The sequence below is a fragment of the Panicum hallii genome, chromosome 3 (assembly GCF_002211085.1).
Source record: "Panicum hallii strain FIL2 chromosome 3, PHallii_v3.1, whole genome shotgun sequence".
NCBI classification, from domain to species: Eukaryota; Viridiplantae; Streptophyta; class Magnoliopsida; order Poales; family Poaceae; genus Panicum; species Panicum hallii.
The window spans coordinates 6,470,936-6,489,910 of NC_038044.1; the positions used below are offsets into that span (position 1 = coordinate 6,470,936).

An 18,975-nucleotide genomic window follows, 5' to 3' on the forward strand; every position below is an offset into this window, starting at 1 on the left:
TAAAGTGGTTTCTTCATTACAATATGTACAAGAAGTCAACATGAACAGAATTCTGTTGCCAATCAATAATATGCGAGTTACAAAGCTGCATATGGAGGAAAATAACAAGTGGGTTACATTTCTTTATCCAAGAAGAAAAAAAGAACAAATAAAAGAATGAATGTAAGGCATTTCAAATATTCAAATTCATCAACACTATTTTGGTTCTTCAGCTCTGTCAAATATTTCACCAAGCTCCAATCAAATCTGAGCATTTTTTTTGTTAGTGTGGAAGCTATCATCGGGCATTTTGACGCAAATTTGCAGAAACTGCATTTCCACCTGTCCTCTTCAGTGACAAATTTAGGTTCCCGTGATCCTTGCCAAAAGCTTAGGACTTCCTGGATTTGATCCTTGAACCACCTAGCATCATAAGTGAACTGGTATTCATCAAGCAGGGAATCATCTGCCTGTAATTCATATCTGCTCAAGAAAAGCATAAGGGAATCGCGCTTTATATCTGCCATGTCACATCTGCGAATAGTCCAACAAACAGTGATTCGCCATTCAGTAGTGTACTCTGTACAGCAGGCCACTGATGAGCCTGTAACTCATATTTACCTCAGGAGCAGTTGTTCTCGAGACCGCAAACACCCCAGAGAATGGCAGGTAATCTTGAAATATTTCAATACATCTTCAAAGGTCTGCAAACAGAAATCATGTCACAACTCACAAGGATTATAAAATACGTTATAAGCGGTAGCATGAATATCCTAACCGATAGTCAGTAAACAAGTCTAGTATCTTTCAGGATTTGTGCAGTTTCACAGCACATGGAATTGAACAATTTCCCATCAGGAAACTGGTAGGTCAAAATCACCAGTAAATTGCCCGAGAACTCTTAGAAAAAGAATACAAAGTTAGCACCTTTGCATTGAATCCCAGTGAGTTAATGTACCACTTGACATCATCCGATAACAAGTAGTCAGGGTCCAGGTCAAAATAGCTAAAGAAATTTTCTGCTGGAAATTTCTTGGCAATCAAACTGTCCCATAGATATTTTAACACATCAGCTGGAGCCTGTCACTAAGACTATCATTCTACCATCTTTTAAGAGTATATTACCATCTTATGTGATGCAAAATATTGAAAACTTGTAGGCAACTACAAATACTAAGTATATGAATTTTGTTATGGTTGGGTCATGTTTATATGTTGTAAAACAGGCACAAATGTGATTTATATATAGGGTGTGGGTGTGTGGTGTCTGTACGACTCTTTTCTTCTTTTAACTCCTACATGCTTAGGGGGAAAAAAGAATTTTTGTTTGCTAAACAGTAACAGTCACCAATGACCTCATAAAGATCTTGTATAAATAAGATGCATTTTTAATGGCACAATACAATGGAAATACATGTGGTACAATCTTTTGTGAAACGTGATCTTGCCAAGCAACATCAACTTGAAGTAATTTAAGCAGCACTCTGCATTTGTATACTGAATGATTGACCTAAGAGTTATTCCTTAAAACAAGACTAACAAAATACCATAACCTGCAACAGTAGGATCCTTGGGTAAACCGAGCTATCGCACAGTCCAAATCTTAAGTAGACCAGCACCCTCAGCAACAAATAATCTTCCTTTTGCTTTAAGGGAACATTATTGCCAATGGCACGACACACTTTGCCATTCTCTACATTAAATGGTTAGAAAAGCAACAGTAAAGGGCAAACCTTCCATTTCTTTTTTGTGCTTCCGAGGGAATTGTTGGCCTGACACGTGTCTTTGTATCTACCAGGATGGGTTGAACTGAAATGCCATCCATGTGCATTCGGATTTCATCAATAATCCCTACCACCCATGAACCTTCAACGACTCCAAACCTGCAGTGATATAATTTACAATCAGATCTACTACGAAGAATGTTTCCTATAAGATAGAAAGCTTCATATCCACTCAGGAAACCGACAAAATAGCAGAGCATTTCCATCAGTACATAGTATCGGTTTGCAGTTGCACAGAGAAGAGAGAAATTTATAGTGCTTACACTGGAATTTCCCGTGTGACATCCTTGAGCATTAACCGGTTTGTTCATACAACGAAGCTCACGAATTTGACTGCCCGTAATTCTTCCACAGATCTAGTAGCGATATCCACTCTTTGAAAAACCTTCTCCAAAATGAAAAAAGTCGAAATGAGATACAGAGAAATTCTCCTTGGCAATGTCATTAATAATAGGACGCATTTCAAGATAGAACCCATGTCCCCGGGGCTGGCACCGGGAGGCTCCTCTGCTAGCCTTCCTTCTGAAAAAAAAGAAGAAGATAGAACCCATGTACATGAAGCAGCATTCTGCTTGGAAGAACCAGAAATGTAGGTCTCACCTCATCCTCGAGCTGCGCATGGCGGTCCGAACCTGCCTTCATGGCCTCGGTCCTCTCCGGCTTGCCGTGTTTGAGCCCGGACTCCATCTGTTTCTCGCACCATTCCTGCCGCGAAACGGACGCTCGCCATCAGAACCACTGGATGCGAGCAGATATGATCTGCCCTACCAGGAGACAAGGAATCCGGAAGGCGCAAGCTTGGGTGATGGCGTTACCGTCGCAGTGATGTCGGTGACAGCGAGCGCGCGGCGCTCCCGGAACTGCGCGAGAGGCGACCTTCGCGGCAGAGGGGAGTCCTCAATGTCGCCGGCGGCGGGACCGGCGGCCGAGTAGGCCGCGTAGGAGAGCGAGGCAGCGGTGCGGCGGGCGGCGGAGGAGAGAAGGGGGCGGGCTCCCGCTGCAGCGGCGGCGATAAGCGCCATCGCCCGACGAGGCGACGACCTCCACGGAGCTCCTCTGTCCCAGGTCGCGGTGCGGCGGAGGGGAAGGAGCGCATTGGAGGAATCGGCTAGTTCGTTCGCGGATCGCGGCTCACGCAACGGCACGGGCGCACGGCAGCGCGCTACCCAACAACCACTGACGAGTGGGGCCGTAAAATTTCGCATGGCCCCAGTCCTGCGCCTGCCAGACTGCCAGTTGATTTCATTTGTTGTTTATGTAAACCAAATATCAATTCGTCACTGCAATCCATGATTTTTGTTTCTATAAACAGGTCTCAATTTATGTGAGCCATATATTTCTTCTGAAGATCCCTCTGAAGTGTGCTACCCTTGCAGTCTCTGTACTTGTATCTCGCAAAAGAAGCATCCTACCCCTACCTGTCTATAATACCCCTACCTGTCTATAAATCTTTATCTCCATTCCAGACAAGAGGTGAAGTAAATCACAATGCACTAATAATCCATTAATCCAAATTCAAATCCCTCAAAATAAAATTCCAGAAAGTGATTTCTTCGTTTCATATGTACAACAAGTCACCAAGAACAGAATTCTATCGCCAATCAATAATATGTGAAACAAAGTCACATTTCTTAATCCGAGAAGAAAAAAGAACAAACAAAAGAATGTGCAAGGCATTTCAAGTATTCATTCAACAGTACTACTTTTGGTCCTTCAGCTCAGTGTCAAATAATTCACCAAGCTCCAACCAAATCTGAGCATTTTTTGGTTAGTGTCAACACCTTGATGTGGAAGCGATCATCGGGCATTTTGACGCAAATTTGCAGAAACTGCATTTCCACCTCTCCTCTTCAGTGACAAATTTAGTTTCCCGTGATCCTTGCCAAAAGCTTAGGACTTGCTGGATTTGATCCTTGAACCAACTAGCATCATAAGTGAACTGGTATTCTTCAAGCAGAGAATGGTCTGACTGTAGTTCATATCTGCACCAGTAAATAAAGCATTAAGAAATTACACTATGGGCCTGTTTAGATCAGTTTGCAAAAACGCAAATTTTTTTTTTGCAAAGGAATCTTACCAATTTGAAGTACTAAATGAAGTCTATTTGCAAAACTTTTTGCATGGATGGGTTGTAAATCACGAGATGAATCTAATGATGCTAATTAATCCATGATTAAGCAATAATTAGCGGATGGTTACTGTAGCATCACTGTTGCAAACATGGATTAAGTAGGCTCATTAGATTCGTCTCGCGATTTACAACCCATCCATGCAAAAAGTTTTGTAAATAGACTTCATTTAGTACTTCAAATTAGCAAGATTCCTTTGGCATCTTTGCGTTTACAGCTTTTTTGCGTTTTTGCAAACTGATCTAAACAGGCCCTATATATCTGCCACGGTCTAAAGAATACTGATTTGACATCCCGCAGTATGTACAACAGGTTACTGATGTTTAGGCTGTACATATTTACCTCAAGAGCAGCGATTCTCCAGACCGCGGTAGAGTATGGCAGGTAGCCTTGAAATATTTCAACACATCTTCAAAGGTCTGCAAGCAGAAACCATGTCAAAAGTTACAATTCACAAGGATTATATAATATGTTGTAGATGGTAGCATGAATATCCAAATAGACAGTCAGAAAACAAGTCTAGCGTACACTTCCTGGATTTCTGCAGCACTGCAGTTTCCTAGCACATTGAATTGAATGATTTTCCATGAATAAACTGGTTGGCATCAACAGTAAATTGCCTGAGAACTATTAGGAAAAAACACACACAAAGTTTAAAGGTGAGACATAGCACCTTTGCATTGAATCCTAGTGAGCTAATGTACTGCCTGATATCATCTGACAACAAGTAGTTGGGGTCCAGGTCAAAATAGCTGAAGAAATTCTCTGCTGGAAATTTCTCAGCAATCAAATTGTCCCACAGATATTTGTAACACATCAGCTGGAGCCTGACATAAAGACATTGAGCAGATAATCATTGTATTGTACAAATTTCATATAATCTTACTGTGAGGCAAAACATTAAATGGAATTGAAACGAAATGGATAGGAAAGAAACAGTAAGGGGTAAACCTTCCATTTCTTTTTTGTGCTTCTGAGGGAATTGTTGGCCTGACACGTGTCTTTGTATCTACCAGAATGGGTTGAAGTGAAATGCCATCAATGGGCATTCGGATTTCATCAATAATCCCTATCATCCATGAACCTTCAACAACCCCAATCCTGCAGTGATATGATTCACAATCAGATCTACAAAGTAGAATGTTTCCTAAATAGAAAGCTTCATATCCGCTCTGGAAACTGTTATTATAGCAGAGCATGTCCACCAGTACGAAGTATTGGTTATTTCAAAGAAAAAAAGAAATGCACAGGTTTGCAGTTGCAGAGAGAAGAGATAAATTTCTGCTTACACTGGAATTTCCCTTGTGATGCCCTTGAACATTAACTGGTTTGTTCCCATTATGAAGTTCATGAATTTTACTGTCCATAATTCTTCCTCAGACCTAATGGCGACTTCCACTCTTTCAACAACCTGTTAAAAAATGAAACAAGTCGTGAGATACGTTCAGAGAAATTCTTCAGGGCAAAGTCGTGGTGAAAAAGCATAGATTATTGTGTTAGCATTAGTAACGGGCATTTCAAGTAGAACCCATGTAATGAAGAAGCATTCGGCTTGGGAGAACCAGAAATGTAGGACTCACCTCTTGCTCGAGCTGCGCATGGCGTTCCAAACCTGCCTTCATGGCCTCGGTCCTCTCCGGCTTGCCGTGTTCGAGCATGAACTCCATCTGTTTCTCGCACCATTCCTGCCGCAAGATGGGCTCTCACCATCAGAACCACTCGATGCGAGCACGTCTAACCTCCCCTGCCCAGGAGACAAGGAAATGCGAAAGACGCGAGCTTTGGGCGTGGGCGACGTCGTTACCGTTGCAGTAATGTCGGTGACGGCGAGCGCGCGGCGCTCCCGGAATCGGGCGAGAAGCGACCTCCGCGGCACAGGGGAGTCCTCAATATCGCCACCGGCGGCGGAGTGGGCCGCGCAGGAGAGCTGGGCGGCGGCGCGGCGGGCGGTTGAGGAGACGAGGGGGCGGCCCCCCGCGGCGGCGGCGGCGAGCGCAGCGTCGATGAACGCCATCTCCTCGTCGCTGACGATCTCCACGGGGAGCTCCTGGCGCGGCGTGGCGGAGGGGGAGGAATGCATCGGAGCCGGAGAAGCATGAGGAGGGGGCTGTGGGCCCGGTCTGCCAGGCGAGAAGATGAGCGGGGGAGAGAGAGATATAGCAGATAGGAAAAAAACGAACAAACCCCTACATCATCGATACAAACGGACGCGAAGAGAAAGAGCCGCCGCCACCGCCGCCACGCGCGGCTGCTGTCCCTCCCTCCCGCTCTCAATTCGAGGCCCCGATCGCCGGATCTCCTCGCCGGCGCCGCTGCCGGCATCCCGGACCCCCCACCGATCGGACCCTCCCCATGCCCTTGCCCCTCAGCGGGTTTCCTCGCGCGGGAGCAGGCGGGTGGCGGCCATGGCGGACTGCAAGGTAGGCCCGCCCGCGCCAATTCGCCCCCGGTCTCCGCCGATTCCCCGCGAATTCCTCTTGAGTTTACGGGATTTTTCGCCGCCGCCTCCGTGGCTAATTCCTTGCCGAGGTTTAGAGGGACGGACGGACGGATTGTGTCAGCTCCGTGCCTAGTTCCAGCTCTTTTGGTTACCAGTGGCACCTCGTGGTTTCACAAAAAAAAAATGTGGAATTGCTTACCCTGCGGTTTAGCTTGTTAGTCCACCGCCCGCAATAGTTCAGTCCTTAGCCTTGGCCCCTGGAGCTATTTGTGTTCTCAGGATTGTGATTGGTAGGCTACATTGGATCCATCTGTTGCATGATGCAGTACTTCATTCAGCTTCTCCTCGCTTTCTTATGCACCAAAATCACTGTTCTTTTCAACTAATATGTGATACTAGAGTTGATAGTTCACTTGTAGTTTTCGGCCCATGGATCAAACATAAGGAGTCTGGTAGTGTATTTCATGCACACATCATGCTGATGGATTACTCTTGATTCTTGAAGCTTTGATATCGATCATTTCCTTGTCTGTTGCAGGATAAACTTGCGTACTTTAGAATAAAGGAGCTCAAAGATATCTTAAATCAGCTGGGGTTGCCGAAGCAGGGAAAGAAGCAGGTCAGCAAATGTTTTCCTTTTTTATTTCCAGTTTTTCTTCCAACACTTTGTTTCAGTTTCCCGAATTTCTACTGATGGATGCATGGTATACGAGCCTCCGGGGAGGACTCGCGGTCTTGTAATAAATCGTTGTAGGGCTTGTATGCTGTGTACAACTCACTTTGGTTGTAATGATGGGTTTGCAGAAGGAACTTGAATTCAGTATTGCTATTTCGGAACCTCATATTTACTGTACTTGCCGCAACTTTGTTTTTTATGGTATCTAATCCACTTTTTTAATTGTTGATTACAGGACCTAGTTGACAGGGTATTGGCGCTATTATCAGATGAGGAAGGTATGCCTGTCTTTTCTGCATATGCCTCTATATCTTTGCCTTAAACTACTGTGTTTTTTAATGTTCAAAATTGGATAGCCATGCTTTTCAGTTGTGCTCAAGTCATTAGGTTTGATATCCACATCTGTTCCATAGTTCAGTACAGATCATTTCTATATCTGTTGTTGATCAAGAAAAAAAAGGTCTCTTCTTTATTAGAACATCAGCCAATTCGCATTTTTGTCATCTGAATTTTAAGTTTGTTTTTTCAACAAAATCCGGTTCTTAGGCTCTATTTGCTTGTTGCAGGTCAACGCCATCATGGATGGGGAAGGAAAAATGCTCTTACAAGGGAGGCCGTGGCAAAAGTTGTTGATGATACATACAGGTAAGAATCCACATGTTTGCCAAATTGTCAGGAGAAACTACATAACAGATGGTTGATTATGTCAGATGAAGTTGTTGACTTAGTTTCTTTTGATGCCTTGATGGTTCCATTAGCAGGAAAATGCAAGTTCAATGTGCTCCTGACCTAGCCTCTAGGAGCCACAGCGGATCAGATTTCAGTCATTTCAGGCCCAAAGAGGAAGCCACTGACTATTACCATGTGGAGACTAAGGTCTGCTGCCTTTGTAGTAGCACCATGCTAAATGAGGATATGATCAAGGTATCATATCCTTTCATATATTGTTTCCTTCCATTTGAAAGGCATGTTTTACGTGAAATTATTTCTTTAACTACGACCAGATTCATTTGATGCTTTTATCCCTTTTAATCTTTTATCTTGCATCTTGTTTTCTGCAGTGTGAAGATGCCAAATGCCAAGTGTGGCAGCACATGACTTGCGTACTCATTCCAGATAAGCCCACAGAGGGTGTTAGCCCTGAAGTTCCGCCTCATTTTTATTGTGAATTGTGCCGGCTGAACCGGGCAGACCCGTATGTTCTACTATGACTTCTTTGGTTTACTTTGTTTCCTTTTATTTTTCACAAGAGCAGCTGTTGGGATGCCCACCTGTAGCTAAAATATAGTAAATCAACTTTGCTATGGTTTTCTTTCTTGTATGGTTTCTGTGATTTTAGAATATGGTCTTTTTCGCCCACCCCGGGTTTTCGTAGAACCCCCATTTTGTTCTACTAATTTATCCACATGTGATAGTATTTGATCCCATAGCCTCTTGTTCAACAACCCAGGCTACTACCTCGAGGCTAGTGCTTGCTTGGTTGCCTGATTGGCTGTTCTTAGTTTGATATGATATATGTTGGTACCCAGACGAATGGTATTGAATTTGCAATTTTATTTAACTGGAGCAGCTATGCACCAGACCTTTATAGATGTGTTTATTGTTTTATTTATGTATTATGTGAAATGGAAACACTCATTCCTTAGGTTAAGTAACACTGTCATGTCTTTGTTTGAGTTTATAATGTGCCTAATAAGCGCCTTCTTCTCTTTGATTGGGTTGAACATGTTAATGATTCATTTCCTTTAGTAACAAATATGACATGTAAATGAAATAGTTTGTTTATTGAACACTAAACTTTTGGCTTGTCTAGGTTTTTGTGCAATTGAAGTTGCTATGCCTTTTTGTGCAATTGAAATTAATATGCCTTTTGGTCAGTACCTCAAATGTATATGACCAAGTTAGCTATGCACTTGAGCAGCTTTACTTAAAATTTCTCTTTGTTTACTACTGGGAATTGCAATTCTCGTTCTTGTTGATTACAACACACTTTGAATTTGCAGGTTTTGGGTGACTACAGGAAATCCATTACCCCCTGTGAAATTCATGTCATCTGGTGTTGGAAATGATGGGTGGGTATATGCTGGAACTTGTTGTAATGGCAGTATTATAATTTTCAATCACCGTCTTACTGAATGTGCAATGTGCCTTTTCTCCCCAGAGGTTGTCAATACAAGCACTTGCCCTGCTATGCATAAATATATGCTTGTTTTTCAATTAACAGATGCTAATATCTCCAACACAATCCCATAGGGGGTTATTTCAGTTCTGGATTTTTGGTTAGTCATTTAGATTTGATAATCCTCCCAGTCTTGTTAATTGTTAATGCAAGCATAAAACCGTTACAACAACAACAACAACTTAGCCTTTTGTCCCAAGCAAGTTGGGGTAGACTAGAGATGAAACCAATAGAAAACAGGGGTAGACTAGAGATGAAACCAATAGAAAACAAGAATAAGAAACATAAAAAGGGCACAAGCCAAAGGAAGAGTTAGGGTTAAACAAAAAGTAACAAAGGTCACGGTTCAGGTACGTTAATTGCTAATCTCCAAGCGCTCCTATCCATAGCTAATTCCTTAGCTATATTCCACTCCTTAAGGTCTCTCTTAGCCGTCTCGTCCCAAGTTAGTCTATGTCTACCTCTACCTCTCTTTACATTATGGCCCCGCTTTAAAACTCCACTACGCACCGGCGCCTCGGGAGGCCTCCGTTGTACATGTCCAAACCATCTCAACCGATGTTGAATCAACTTCTCCTCGATAGGTGCCATCCCGACCCTATCTCGAATCTCTTCGTTCCGGACTCTATCCCTTCTTGTATGCCGCAGAACCAACGCAGCATACGCATCTCTGCTACACTCAGTTGCTGGACATGTCGTCTTTTTGTAGGCCAACATTCAGCACCGTATAGCATCGCCGGGCGAATCGCCGTCCTATAGAACTTACCTTTTAGCCTTTGTGGCACCTTCTTGTCACAGAGGACGCCAGAAGCCTGCCGCCACTTCAGCCAACCGGTTGAAATTCTATGTCTGACATCTTCATCAATGTCTCCATCTTTCTAAAGCATTGATCCTAGATACCGAAAAGTATCCTTCTTGGCCACCACTTGACCTTCGAGGCTAACGTCCCCATCCTCATGCCTAGTCGAGCTAAAGTCGCACATCATATACTCGGTCTTGGTCCTACTCAATCTGAACCCCCTCGACTCTAACGTGTGTCTCCACAGCTCAACTTCATATTAATCCCTGCCCTACTCTCGTCAACTAGCACCACATCATCAGCAAAGAGCATACACCAAGGGATATCACCCTGTATGTCCCTTGTGACCTCATCCATCACCAAAGCAAATAGATAAGAGCTCAATGCTGACCCCTGATGTAGTCCTATTTTAATTGGAAAGTCACTGGTATCACCATCACATGTTTGAACACAAGTCTTCGCATCCTTGTACATATCCTTGATGAGGGTAATATACTTAGTTGGGACTTTGTGTTTTTCCAAGGCCCACCACATGACGTCTCTCGGTACTTTGTCATACGCCTTCTCTAGATCAATAAAGACCATGTGTAAGTCCTTCTTGTCCTCTCTATATCTCCCCATCAACTGTCGTACTAAGAAAATCGCCTCCATGGTCGACCTCCCAGGCATGAACCCAAACTGGTTTTGGGTCACCCTTGTCAATCCTCTTAGGCGATGCTCGATAACCCTCTCCCAAAGTTTCATCGTATGGCTCATCAGCTTAATCCCCCGGTAGTTAGTACAACTTTGAACATCTCCCTTGTTCTTGAAGATCGGTACTAATATACTTCTCCTCCATTCCTCCGGCATCTTGTTTGACCAGAAAATTAGGTTAAAAAGCTTAGTTAACCGTACTACCGCCCTCTCGCCTAGGCATCTCCACACCTCAATGAGGATGCCATCAGGACCCATCACTTTACCTCCCTTCATACTCTTCGAAGCCTCCCCGATCTCTGCCTTCTGAATCCTCCTCACAAAGCGTTTGTTGGTATCATCAAATGAGTCGTCCAACTCGAAGGTAGGACCCTCATTTTGCCCATTAAACAACTTGTCGAAGTATTCTCGCCATCTGTCCTTGATCTCCTCATCCTTCACCAGAAGTCGATTTGTCCCATCCTTGATGCATTTGATTTGGTTTATGTCCCTTGTCTTCCTCTCGCGGGTCTTAGCGATCCTATAAATGTCCTTCTCTCCTTCCTTCGTACCTAGCCGTTGATAAAGGTCATCAAAAGCCTGACCTTTCGCTACACTTACAGCTCGCTTTGCAGACCTCTTCGCTAATCTATAACCCTCGATGTTGGTTGCGCTCTTGTCGAGGTGAAGGCGTTTGAAACACTCCTTCTTCTCCTTAATAGCCCCTTGCACCTCGTCATTCCACCACCAAGTCTCTTTCACTTCCTGCTTGCCTCCCCTACTCACACCAAACACTTCTGAGGCCACCTTCCTAACACATGTCGTCATCTTTAGCCACATATCATCTACATCTGTTCCTTCTTCCCAAGGCCCTTCGCAGCATCCTCTCCTTAAACGTTTGCGCCTCTTCCCCTCTAAGCTTCCACCACTTTGTTCTCGCAATCTTGGCACGTTTGTCCCGGTGGGTACGTACCCGAAAACGAAAATCCGCCGCCACAAGCTTGTGTTGGGGGACAACACACTCCCCAGGTATCACCTTACAATCTAAGCAGGCACGTCTATCCTCTCTCCTAGCAAGGATAAAGTCGATTTGGCTCGAGTATTGTCCACTATGGAAGGTCACTAGATGGGGCTCCTTCTTCCTAAAGAGGGTATTCGCTAACAGCAGGTCGTAGGCCAACGCAAAATTCAAAACATCCTCCCCCCCCTCGTTCCTACTACCATACCCGAAACCCCCGTGTACTCGCTCATATCCTACATTAGTCGCACCCACATAGCCATTGAGGTCTCCTCCTATGAATAGCTTCTCACTGATAGGCACGGTACTAACCATGCTATCAAGGTCTTCCCAAAACTGACTCTTGGAGCTCTCACTAAGACCTACCTGAGGGGCATAGGCACTGATCACATTCAGAACCAGATCTCCAATGACCAACCGCACTAGGGTAATCCGGTTGCCTTGCCTCCTAACATCTACAACTCCATCCTTAAGGCTCTTATCGATCAAGATGCTTACACCATTCCTATCCGAAGTTGTCCCCGTGTACCAAAGCTTGAAGCCAGAACCCTCCACCTCCTTCGCCTTCTGGCCCTTCCATTTAGTCTCCTGCACGCATAGAATATTTACACGCCTCCTAATTGCTACATCGACTAGTTCTCTTAACTTACCTGTTAGAGACCCTACGTTCCAACTACCTAGACGAATCCTAGTTGGCTCGGCTAGCTTCCTTACCCTTCGCACCCGTCGAGAGAAATGCGTTAAAATGGTTAGCACTAGTGCTCATTTGTCTATAACTAAAATAATGTTTTATTGTCTTTGCTTCTTAATTATTAAGCTTCATTATTAATGCGACACGGCATACAAATATATGGGGATTAAGGTTGTCTATAGTTGTGTTTTTGCACATCTATTGGATGAGAGCATGCCATTTGAGTAGACTTTTGTTCAGCTATTTAATTTGTTTTCTGGACTGATGTTGTTTGGTTACTTATGCATAAATGTGTTCTTATGAAACCTTTTATATCGCTAGAACAAGTGTATCTCAAAGTGTGGAGAAGACCTTCCACCTTTCTCGAGCAGATAGAGAAACAGTTCAGAAACCAGAATATGGGCTTCAGGTTTGCTCTCTCCTCCGCAAACTGAAGTTAACTTGCCTAGATCCTGATAAATATTGCACACTTTAATTATGTTCTTTCTGCAACTATGAGTTATATTTCACATCGTTGCAAACTGTGTACCATATAGCACTGCACATTGAGAACATCTGCTTCTGTTAAAATATCTTGATTTCGTGGATTAAGATTTATCATGTCGTAGAATAAAGGAAGACACTTGAACACACTGACTGGTTCTATTATCCTATCTTGTTAACTAGAGATTGTGTTGTGGGTCTGATGGACAGGTTTGGTGCATTCTTATAAATGACAAAGTCCAATTCAGGATGCAATGGCCTCAATATGCAGAATTGCAAGTGAATGGTAATGTCGAGTTTTCTTGTATAACTTTGATTTATTGAAATGCACTCAGACCCAATTTTTGGCCTATATATTGTACAGCTATAGTTGAGACGCATACGATTAATTTACATTTGTATTTTATGAAACTAAGGGATTTTCAGTTTGATATTTAGTTCTATTTGGTCAGGTATTCCTGTACGAGTAGTGACCAGACCTGGTTCTCAGTTATTAGGGATAAATGGACGGGATGATGGGCCACTGGTGAGTTAATTCTTAATTTGTGCCATTGTTAGGATCTAGCCTCAGTAGGCAATTTGTTTCTTTGGGGGATGTTTTTAACCAGCATTTACACCATCTTTTGACCATCGGGGTTTGTTCTGTGTTCTGTTTGGTTCACTCACACCTTTAAAACGGATCCCCACTAGAACAGAATATAAGCTTGTTTCTCATCTCTTTCAAGTATGCTTTGCGTTACACTTCTGGTTGCTGCTGTTTTGAGGTCTCCTATGTCTTATAGCATTCTTTATAACTCTATGACACGCATAACAATTTCTGAGCATACTGGTATTTTGTGTACGGGTGATAATCCTCTCGAGGCTTTTAGCTACATGTATTTTGACATGATACAGATTTCACTTAGTTTTCTTGTGCCTTCCTGAAGCCTGGAGTTATAGGGCTCAAAAACAAGCCTTTTGTTTTTAAATAAAATAGTACAAGTTCATGGTTCACAATGTAGATCTACTCATGGAATAGTTTTATGGGAATCAGAAAATTCAAAATGTGGACCGCTATATAAACTACTTGCTAAGATACTAGAGCACAAGTTCACGTTGATCAGTAAAACGTTGGGACCCTGAGTAGAATTGAGACTAGGTCACATTTACAAAAGCAGCATGCTGTATCAATTTGTTAGGCAACTCTTCGTTTGCTGAGTTGGCTTGCTCATTATTATTTAGGTCAGATGCCCACATTTTGGTCAAACAGTCTACAGATATCAATGGAGAAGTTATGATATAGTACTGCTTCTTTGTTTCCTGTTGCCTCACACACTAGTTGCCAGCTCGAATCCTGCTTTTTTCTACACAATGTCTGACATTAACTAGAGAAGGACATGGGTTACCTCTACATGAGGCTGGGTGTATCATGTCATTCAGGAGTGATCTGCTGCATGTGAGTGTGACAATGTGAGGTTTATGGCCCAAAGATAACTGTATTTTTGGCAGAAAGTGTCTCGCCTTGAATTTGCTGGGCTCACAAGTTTATCGATCATGGTACCCTGCATCATAGGAGTAGTAGGATTGTAAACCTGATGAATACCATTTGAAAAAGTGAAATAACTTTGAAATAGTACCAAGAGAAAATAAACCATTACTATAGAGAATCGGATATGCAGTCAACAGCATCATGTTCCACACAAGTATTTAACACCATTTTGATGGCATTATGAGAAGATATCATTTTCACCAAAGACGTAATAGCATGTAGCCCTGTGTTTTGATGTGAGGCAAGTCCTTGATGCAATGGCCACTTTCAGGTTTTACCAAGAAACTTGTAGTGCTGATATATAAAACATGCAATAAGGCAAGATTTAAGCTAGCACTCTTCTATCTATATCTGACATTCAGAGATAGGAAGCAATTGGGTGCACATTTCTAGTGGATGAGGTAAAGTTAGACTTCCGTAGTTTATATGATAGTTTGATCACAACATTGTTTTACTTTGAAATTCGTTCCCAAATTCTCTGTTCATGGGTTCAACTTGTCATTCTTGTGTTTGCTTATTTGCAGGTAACAACATGCAGTAGAGAAGGAATCAATAAAATTAGCTTATCAAGAGTTGATACTCGATCCTTTTTCTTTGGAGTCCGAATTATTAGGAAGAGGACTGTTGCTCAGGTTTTGTTCATTTGATTTGCTAGTTTTCATGCAGCTGAATGATTTATAGTATTACTTAATTTCCTGTTTTATATGCCTATGTATTGCCAATTTTTAGCTTGTTCATGTTTAATATTATGTTTCAACCTTGAGTAGTGTAAATTATGTTAACAATATGTTATGGACGAGTTAACCAAATGGGTGGAAGTTTCAAGCATCACAGTATCAGCAACAGTTTGTTAATAATTCTTGTTAAAGGCCGTGCTTTTTTTATAATTTTTTCCTGTTATGTCTCAGAACAAATAGAATTATCCCTACAAGGAAAAACTTGAAGCGCTATGGCTAGATTGTTTATGTTCCAGGTATAACCCCCTCCTCTCTTCTCTGATACTATTGTTTATGTTCCAGGTATTAAACTTGATCCGAAAAGAAGGTGAAGGAGAGTCTTTTGTGGATGCTCTTGCTCGTGTCCGGCGCTGTCTTGGAGGTGGAGGTGCTACAGATAATGCTGATAGTGACAGCGATTTGGAAGTGGTTACTGAATCTGTTACAGTCAACCTTCGTTGTCCTGTGAGCCTTCTTCTGCACATATTCCTTTTGTGGTGTTATTTTTTAAGAAAGGTGTTATTATTTCACCGATGGTCATGTTTTTATTTCCTGTTATGTTTTTATTCATAGCAGTGGCGGAGGACCAGCATGGCAAGGTATGGCCATTGCCATACCTTGTTTTTTGATAAATACACTACATATTTATCTATCTACCTTATTTTTCTATACTCTAATGGATAATACGTGCTCAAATTTGTTGCCCGCCATACCTCAAATTTAATTCGTCCTCCGCTACTGATTCATAGGTAGTAGCAACCAGATATGTTCTCAGAGTGGTTCTTTTGTACTCAGCTAGCTGAGTAGTATTAGGAAAGAGTTGCTAACTATTATGTACTCAGAAACAAATATAAGCCTTGTGATAGGTGTTCTCCTTAACATATATTTTCTAGTGGGCTATAGCTGGCATGTTGAGCTAGCTGAGTAGTATTAGGAAAGAGTTGCTAACTATATTTTGTGCTCAGAAACAAACATAAGCGGTGTGATAGGTGTTCTCCTTGCCAACATATATTTTCTGGTGGGCTATAACTGGAATGTTGAGCTAAGCCCATCTGATGCTTTTTATTGGTGTGGTTTGCAGTACTGGAATTTTATCTAACTTTTTTCTCAAACATTTTATTTTTCAGAATAGTGGATCCAGAATGAGGATTGCTGGAAGGTTCAAGCCTTGTGTTCACATGGGTTGTTTTGATCTTGAAACTTTTGTGGAATTGAATCAACGCTCCCGCAAGGTCAGAATTTTTGCCTGCAGAAGCACATCTAAATGTAGATGTGCATTAGGCCTGTTTGAGCATTTGTCTCTAGCAGGGCTTTGGCCCAGGCCTGAGTGCCTGACCTAATTTCTTCTTGCGCAACTTAGTCAGAAATGCCCCAAGATGCTATTAATTTGTATTATTTTCTGGTACTAGATACATTGGATTAAGGGAAAAAAAAGTTCTATTGATGATTCTATGGGCATGATCAGGCCATGCTTGGGATTGCATGCAAAGCTGGCCAAACTACACACTATTCAGGAGCAGTTCTAATGTCCATGAATGGAATAGGGAGGGGTTTATTTGCTCTTTTGTCAGTGTGGTACTAGGGATGAGGGACCATCCTTACCGTATAATTGCCTTTTTATGTTCTGCCACCTTTGATGTTTAAAGATATCATGTTTTCTTTCACATGGTTTCACATTCTGTATCCTACCTCCTTGATTGATCTGTTCTTACTTTTGTGCAGTGGCAATGTCCAATATGTTTAAAGAATTACTCTCTTGAGAACTTGATGATTGATCCTTATTTCAATCTGATTACCTCTTTGGTAGGTCCTCGCCACACATTTTCTTATGCCTTTTCCTAGAATTTTTTATGTTTGTTGATTCTTTTTTTTAATTTTGGATGTAGTTGAGCAATTGCAGTGAAGATGTTAATGAGCTTGATGTTAAACCTGATGGCTCATGGCGTGTGAAGGGTGATGCTGCCACCAGAGAGCTATCCCAGTGGCATATGCCTGATGGCACACTTTGTGACTCAAAGGAAGATACAAACCATAGTGTGGAAAATCTGAATGAAGTCAAGAGTGAGGGTACTTCTGATGGACATAGAAGTTTGAAACTTGGAATCAAGAGAAATCCTAATGGCATATGGCAAGTTAGCAGCAAGCCAGATGATAAGAAACCTTCTGTGGTTGGAAATCATATCCAGAACAACACTGGATTTCTAGCACCAAACACTGTGCCTATGATCAGTAGCCCCACTGGGAGTTGCAGAGATGGAGAAGACGCAAGTGTGAACCAAGAAGAGATTGACAGTTTGGCCCGGAATTTTTGTCAGACAGACAATACAGAGGATAGACAGCAGCAGCAGCAACAAAATGCTGCAGATGTCATTGTTCTTAGTGATTCTGATGAAGAAAACAATGTTATTGTTCTTAGTGATTCTGATGAAAACGATACTATTGTTCAACCGCCCGCTGTCAAGAAGCAGCGGTTAGAAGAGAAAGAGCGTTTGCCTATGCATTTTCACATCACGTAGAAAGTCTTTATTCTCAGAACAGATGCCAATCTATATATACTTCATCTCGTTCAATGATGGCAAGCTTAAAATCCTGACTGTGTTGCTTGGCGTGGAAGAGCATTTTGAGATGTGTCATCCCAATGTCTGTAGACCCAAACAACTTGCAGTGGGGCTGGAGCTGGTTGGAGCGCTGGATGGCTGCAAAACCTTGGGAGGGCTGTAATGGCGCTGATAAGGAGCAACATTGACCGTGGATCAGTTAAGAGCATGAGCTTGAACCTTGGAGAGGATGAGATCACAAAAGCTTTCAACCGCCGAGACTCAAAGCCAGAAAAGCCATCACCACCAACTCCAAAACCGACCCATCCAGCCTCCAGGCAATCCCCTTCGACGCCCTCTGCTAAATAGCGCCAATACCTGCGAGGAGAAAATCCGCCAAGCCAAAGAATGGGCTTTCGCATGTGGACGACCTGCCAGTCATTTGGATTGTTTTCCAGTTAGATCACATTGTTTGCTCTATAAGATTCACAGTACCTGCCAGTTGATTCCATTCGTTGTTTCTGTAAAACAAGTATCAGTTCGTCATGTTTATATGTAAACAGGTCTTCTATTAATGTGAGCCATATAGTTCTTCTAAGATCCCTGTGAAATGTGCTACCCTTGCAGTCTCTTTACTTGTATCTCGCAAAAGAAGCATCCTACTCGTATCTGTCCATAAACCATTATCTCCATTCCAGGCAAGAGGTGAAGTAAATCACAATGCGCTACAAATCCATTAACCTAGTTTTCAAAAAAGAAAAATCCATTAACCCGAATTCGAATCCCACAGCAGAATATTCCAGAAAGTGATTTCTTCGTTACATATGTACACCAAGTCACGAAGAACATAATTGTATTGCCAATCAATAATATGTGAGAGACAGTTATATTTCTTCCCTGAGAAGAAAAATAAACAAACGAAAGAATAAACGAAAGGCATTACAAATATTCATTCAACTATACTATTTTGGTTCTTCAGCTCAGTGTCAAAATTCCACCAAGCTCCAACCAAATCTGAGCATTTTTTGGTTAGTGTCAACACCTTGATGTGGAAGCTATCATCGGATATTTTGACGCAAATTTGCAGAAACTGTATTTCCACTTCTCCTCTTCAGTGACAAATTTAAGTTCCCGTGATCCTCGCCACAAGTTTAGGACTTCCTAGATCTGATCCTTGAACCATATAGCGTCATAAGTGAACCGGTATTCTTCAAGTAGGGAATGGTCCGACTGCAATGTTTAAAATAGCGAGCTATAGGATTTAGGCAGGATCCTCGAAACGCTATTAGTGCCACTATAGCGCGCTATTTTCTACTGGTCATAGCGTCAATTTCGTGAAACCTC

The 18,975-nt window shown here is 42.4% G+C and overlaps 2 protein-coding genes and 1 pseudogene across 5 annotated transcripts; 1 reads left to right on the forward strand and 2 right to left on the reverse strand.

The window, feature by feature from the left end:
* Window positions 1–41: 41 nt before the first annotated feature.
* LOC112884963 lies at window positions 42–2,880 on the reverse strand (annotated as a pseudogene).
* A 391-nt stretch (window positions 2,881–3,271) lies between these two features.
* On the reverse strand, window positions 3,272–6,223 carry LOC112884920 (exonuclease V, chloroplastic-like). Its single transcript, XM_025950556.1, has 8 exons — window positions 6,083–6,223; window positions 5,697–6,012; window positions 5,473–5,577; window positions 5,182–5,303; window positions 4,844–4,993; window positions 4,566–4,719; window positions 4,235–4,311; window positions 3,272–3,745 (listed from the first exon to the last, which is right to left on the reverse strand). Exons 1-8 carry the CDS (start codon window positions 6,085–6,087, stop codon window positions 3,538–3,540), a joined length of 1,137 nt encoding a protein of 378 aa, XP_025806341.1. The 5' UTR covers window positions 6,088–6,223; the 3' UTR covers window positions 3,272–3,537.
* On the forward strand, window positions 6,008–18,229 carry LOC112884919 (E3 SUMO-protein ligase SIZ1-like). 4 transcript variants are annotated; one of them, XM_025950554.1, is made up of 15 exons: window positions 6,008–6,312; window positions 6,871–6,951; window positions 7,244–7,286; window positions 7,575–7,653; window positions 7,767–7,884; window positions 8,070–8,203; window positions 9,012–9,080; window positions 12,689–12,776; window positions 13,061–13,136; window positions 13,303–13,376; window positions 14,903–15,010; window positions 15,398–15,559; window positions 16,222–16,326; window positions 16,817–16,897; window positions 16,981–18,229. In XM_025950554.1, the coding sequence occupies exons 1-15, from the start codon at window positions 6,028–6,030 to the stop codon at window positions 17,608–17,610; spliced, it is 2,133 nt and encodes a 710-aa protein (XP_025806339.1). In that variant the 5' UTR covers window positions 6,008–6,027; the 3' UTR covers window positions 17,611–18,229. The 4 variants fall into 4 exon arrangements, with proteins under 4 accessions (XP_025806339.1, XP_025806340.1, XP_025806337.1 ...); XM_025950555.1 differs by having other exon boundaries at window positions 7,770–7,884; XM_025950552.1 differs by having other exon boundaries at window positions 6,009–6,312; window positions 7,767–7,932.
* The last annotated feature ends 746 nt before the right edge of the window (window positions 18,230–18,975 follow it).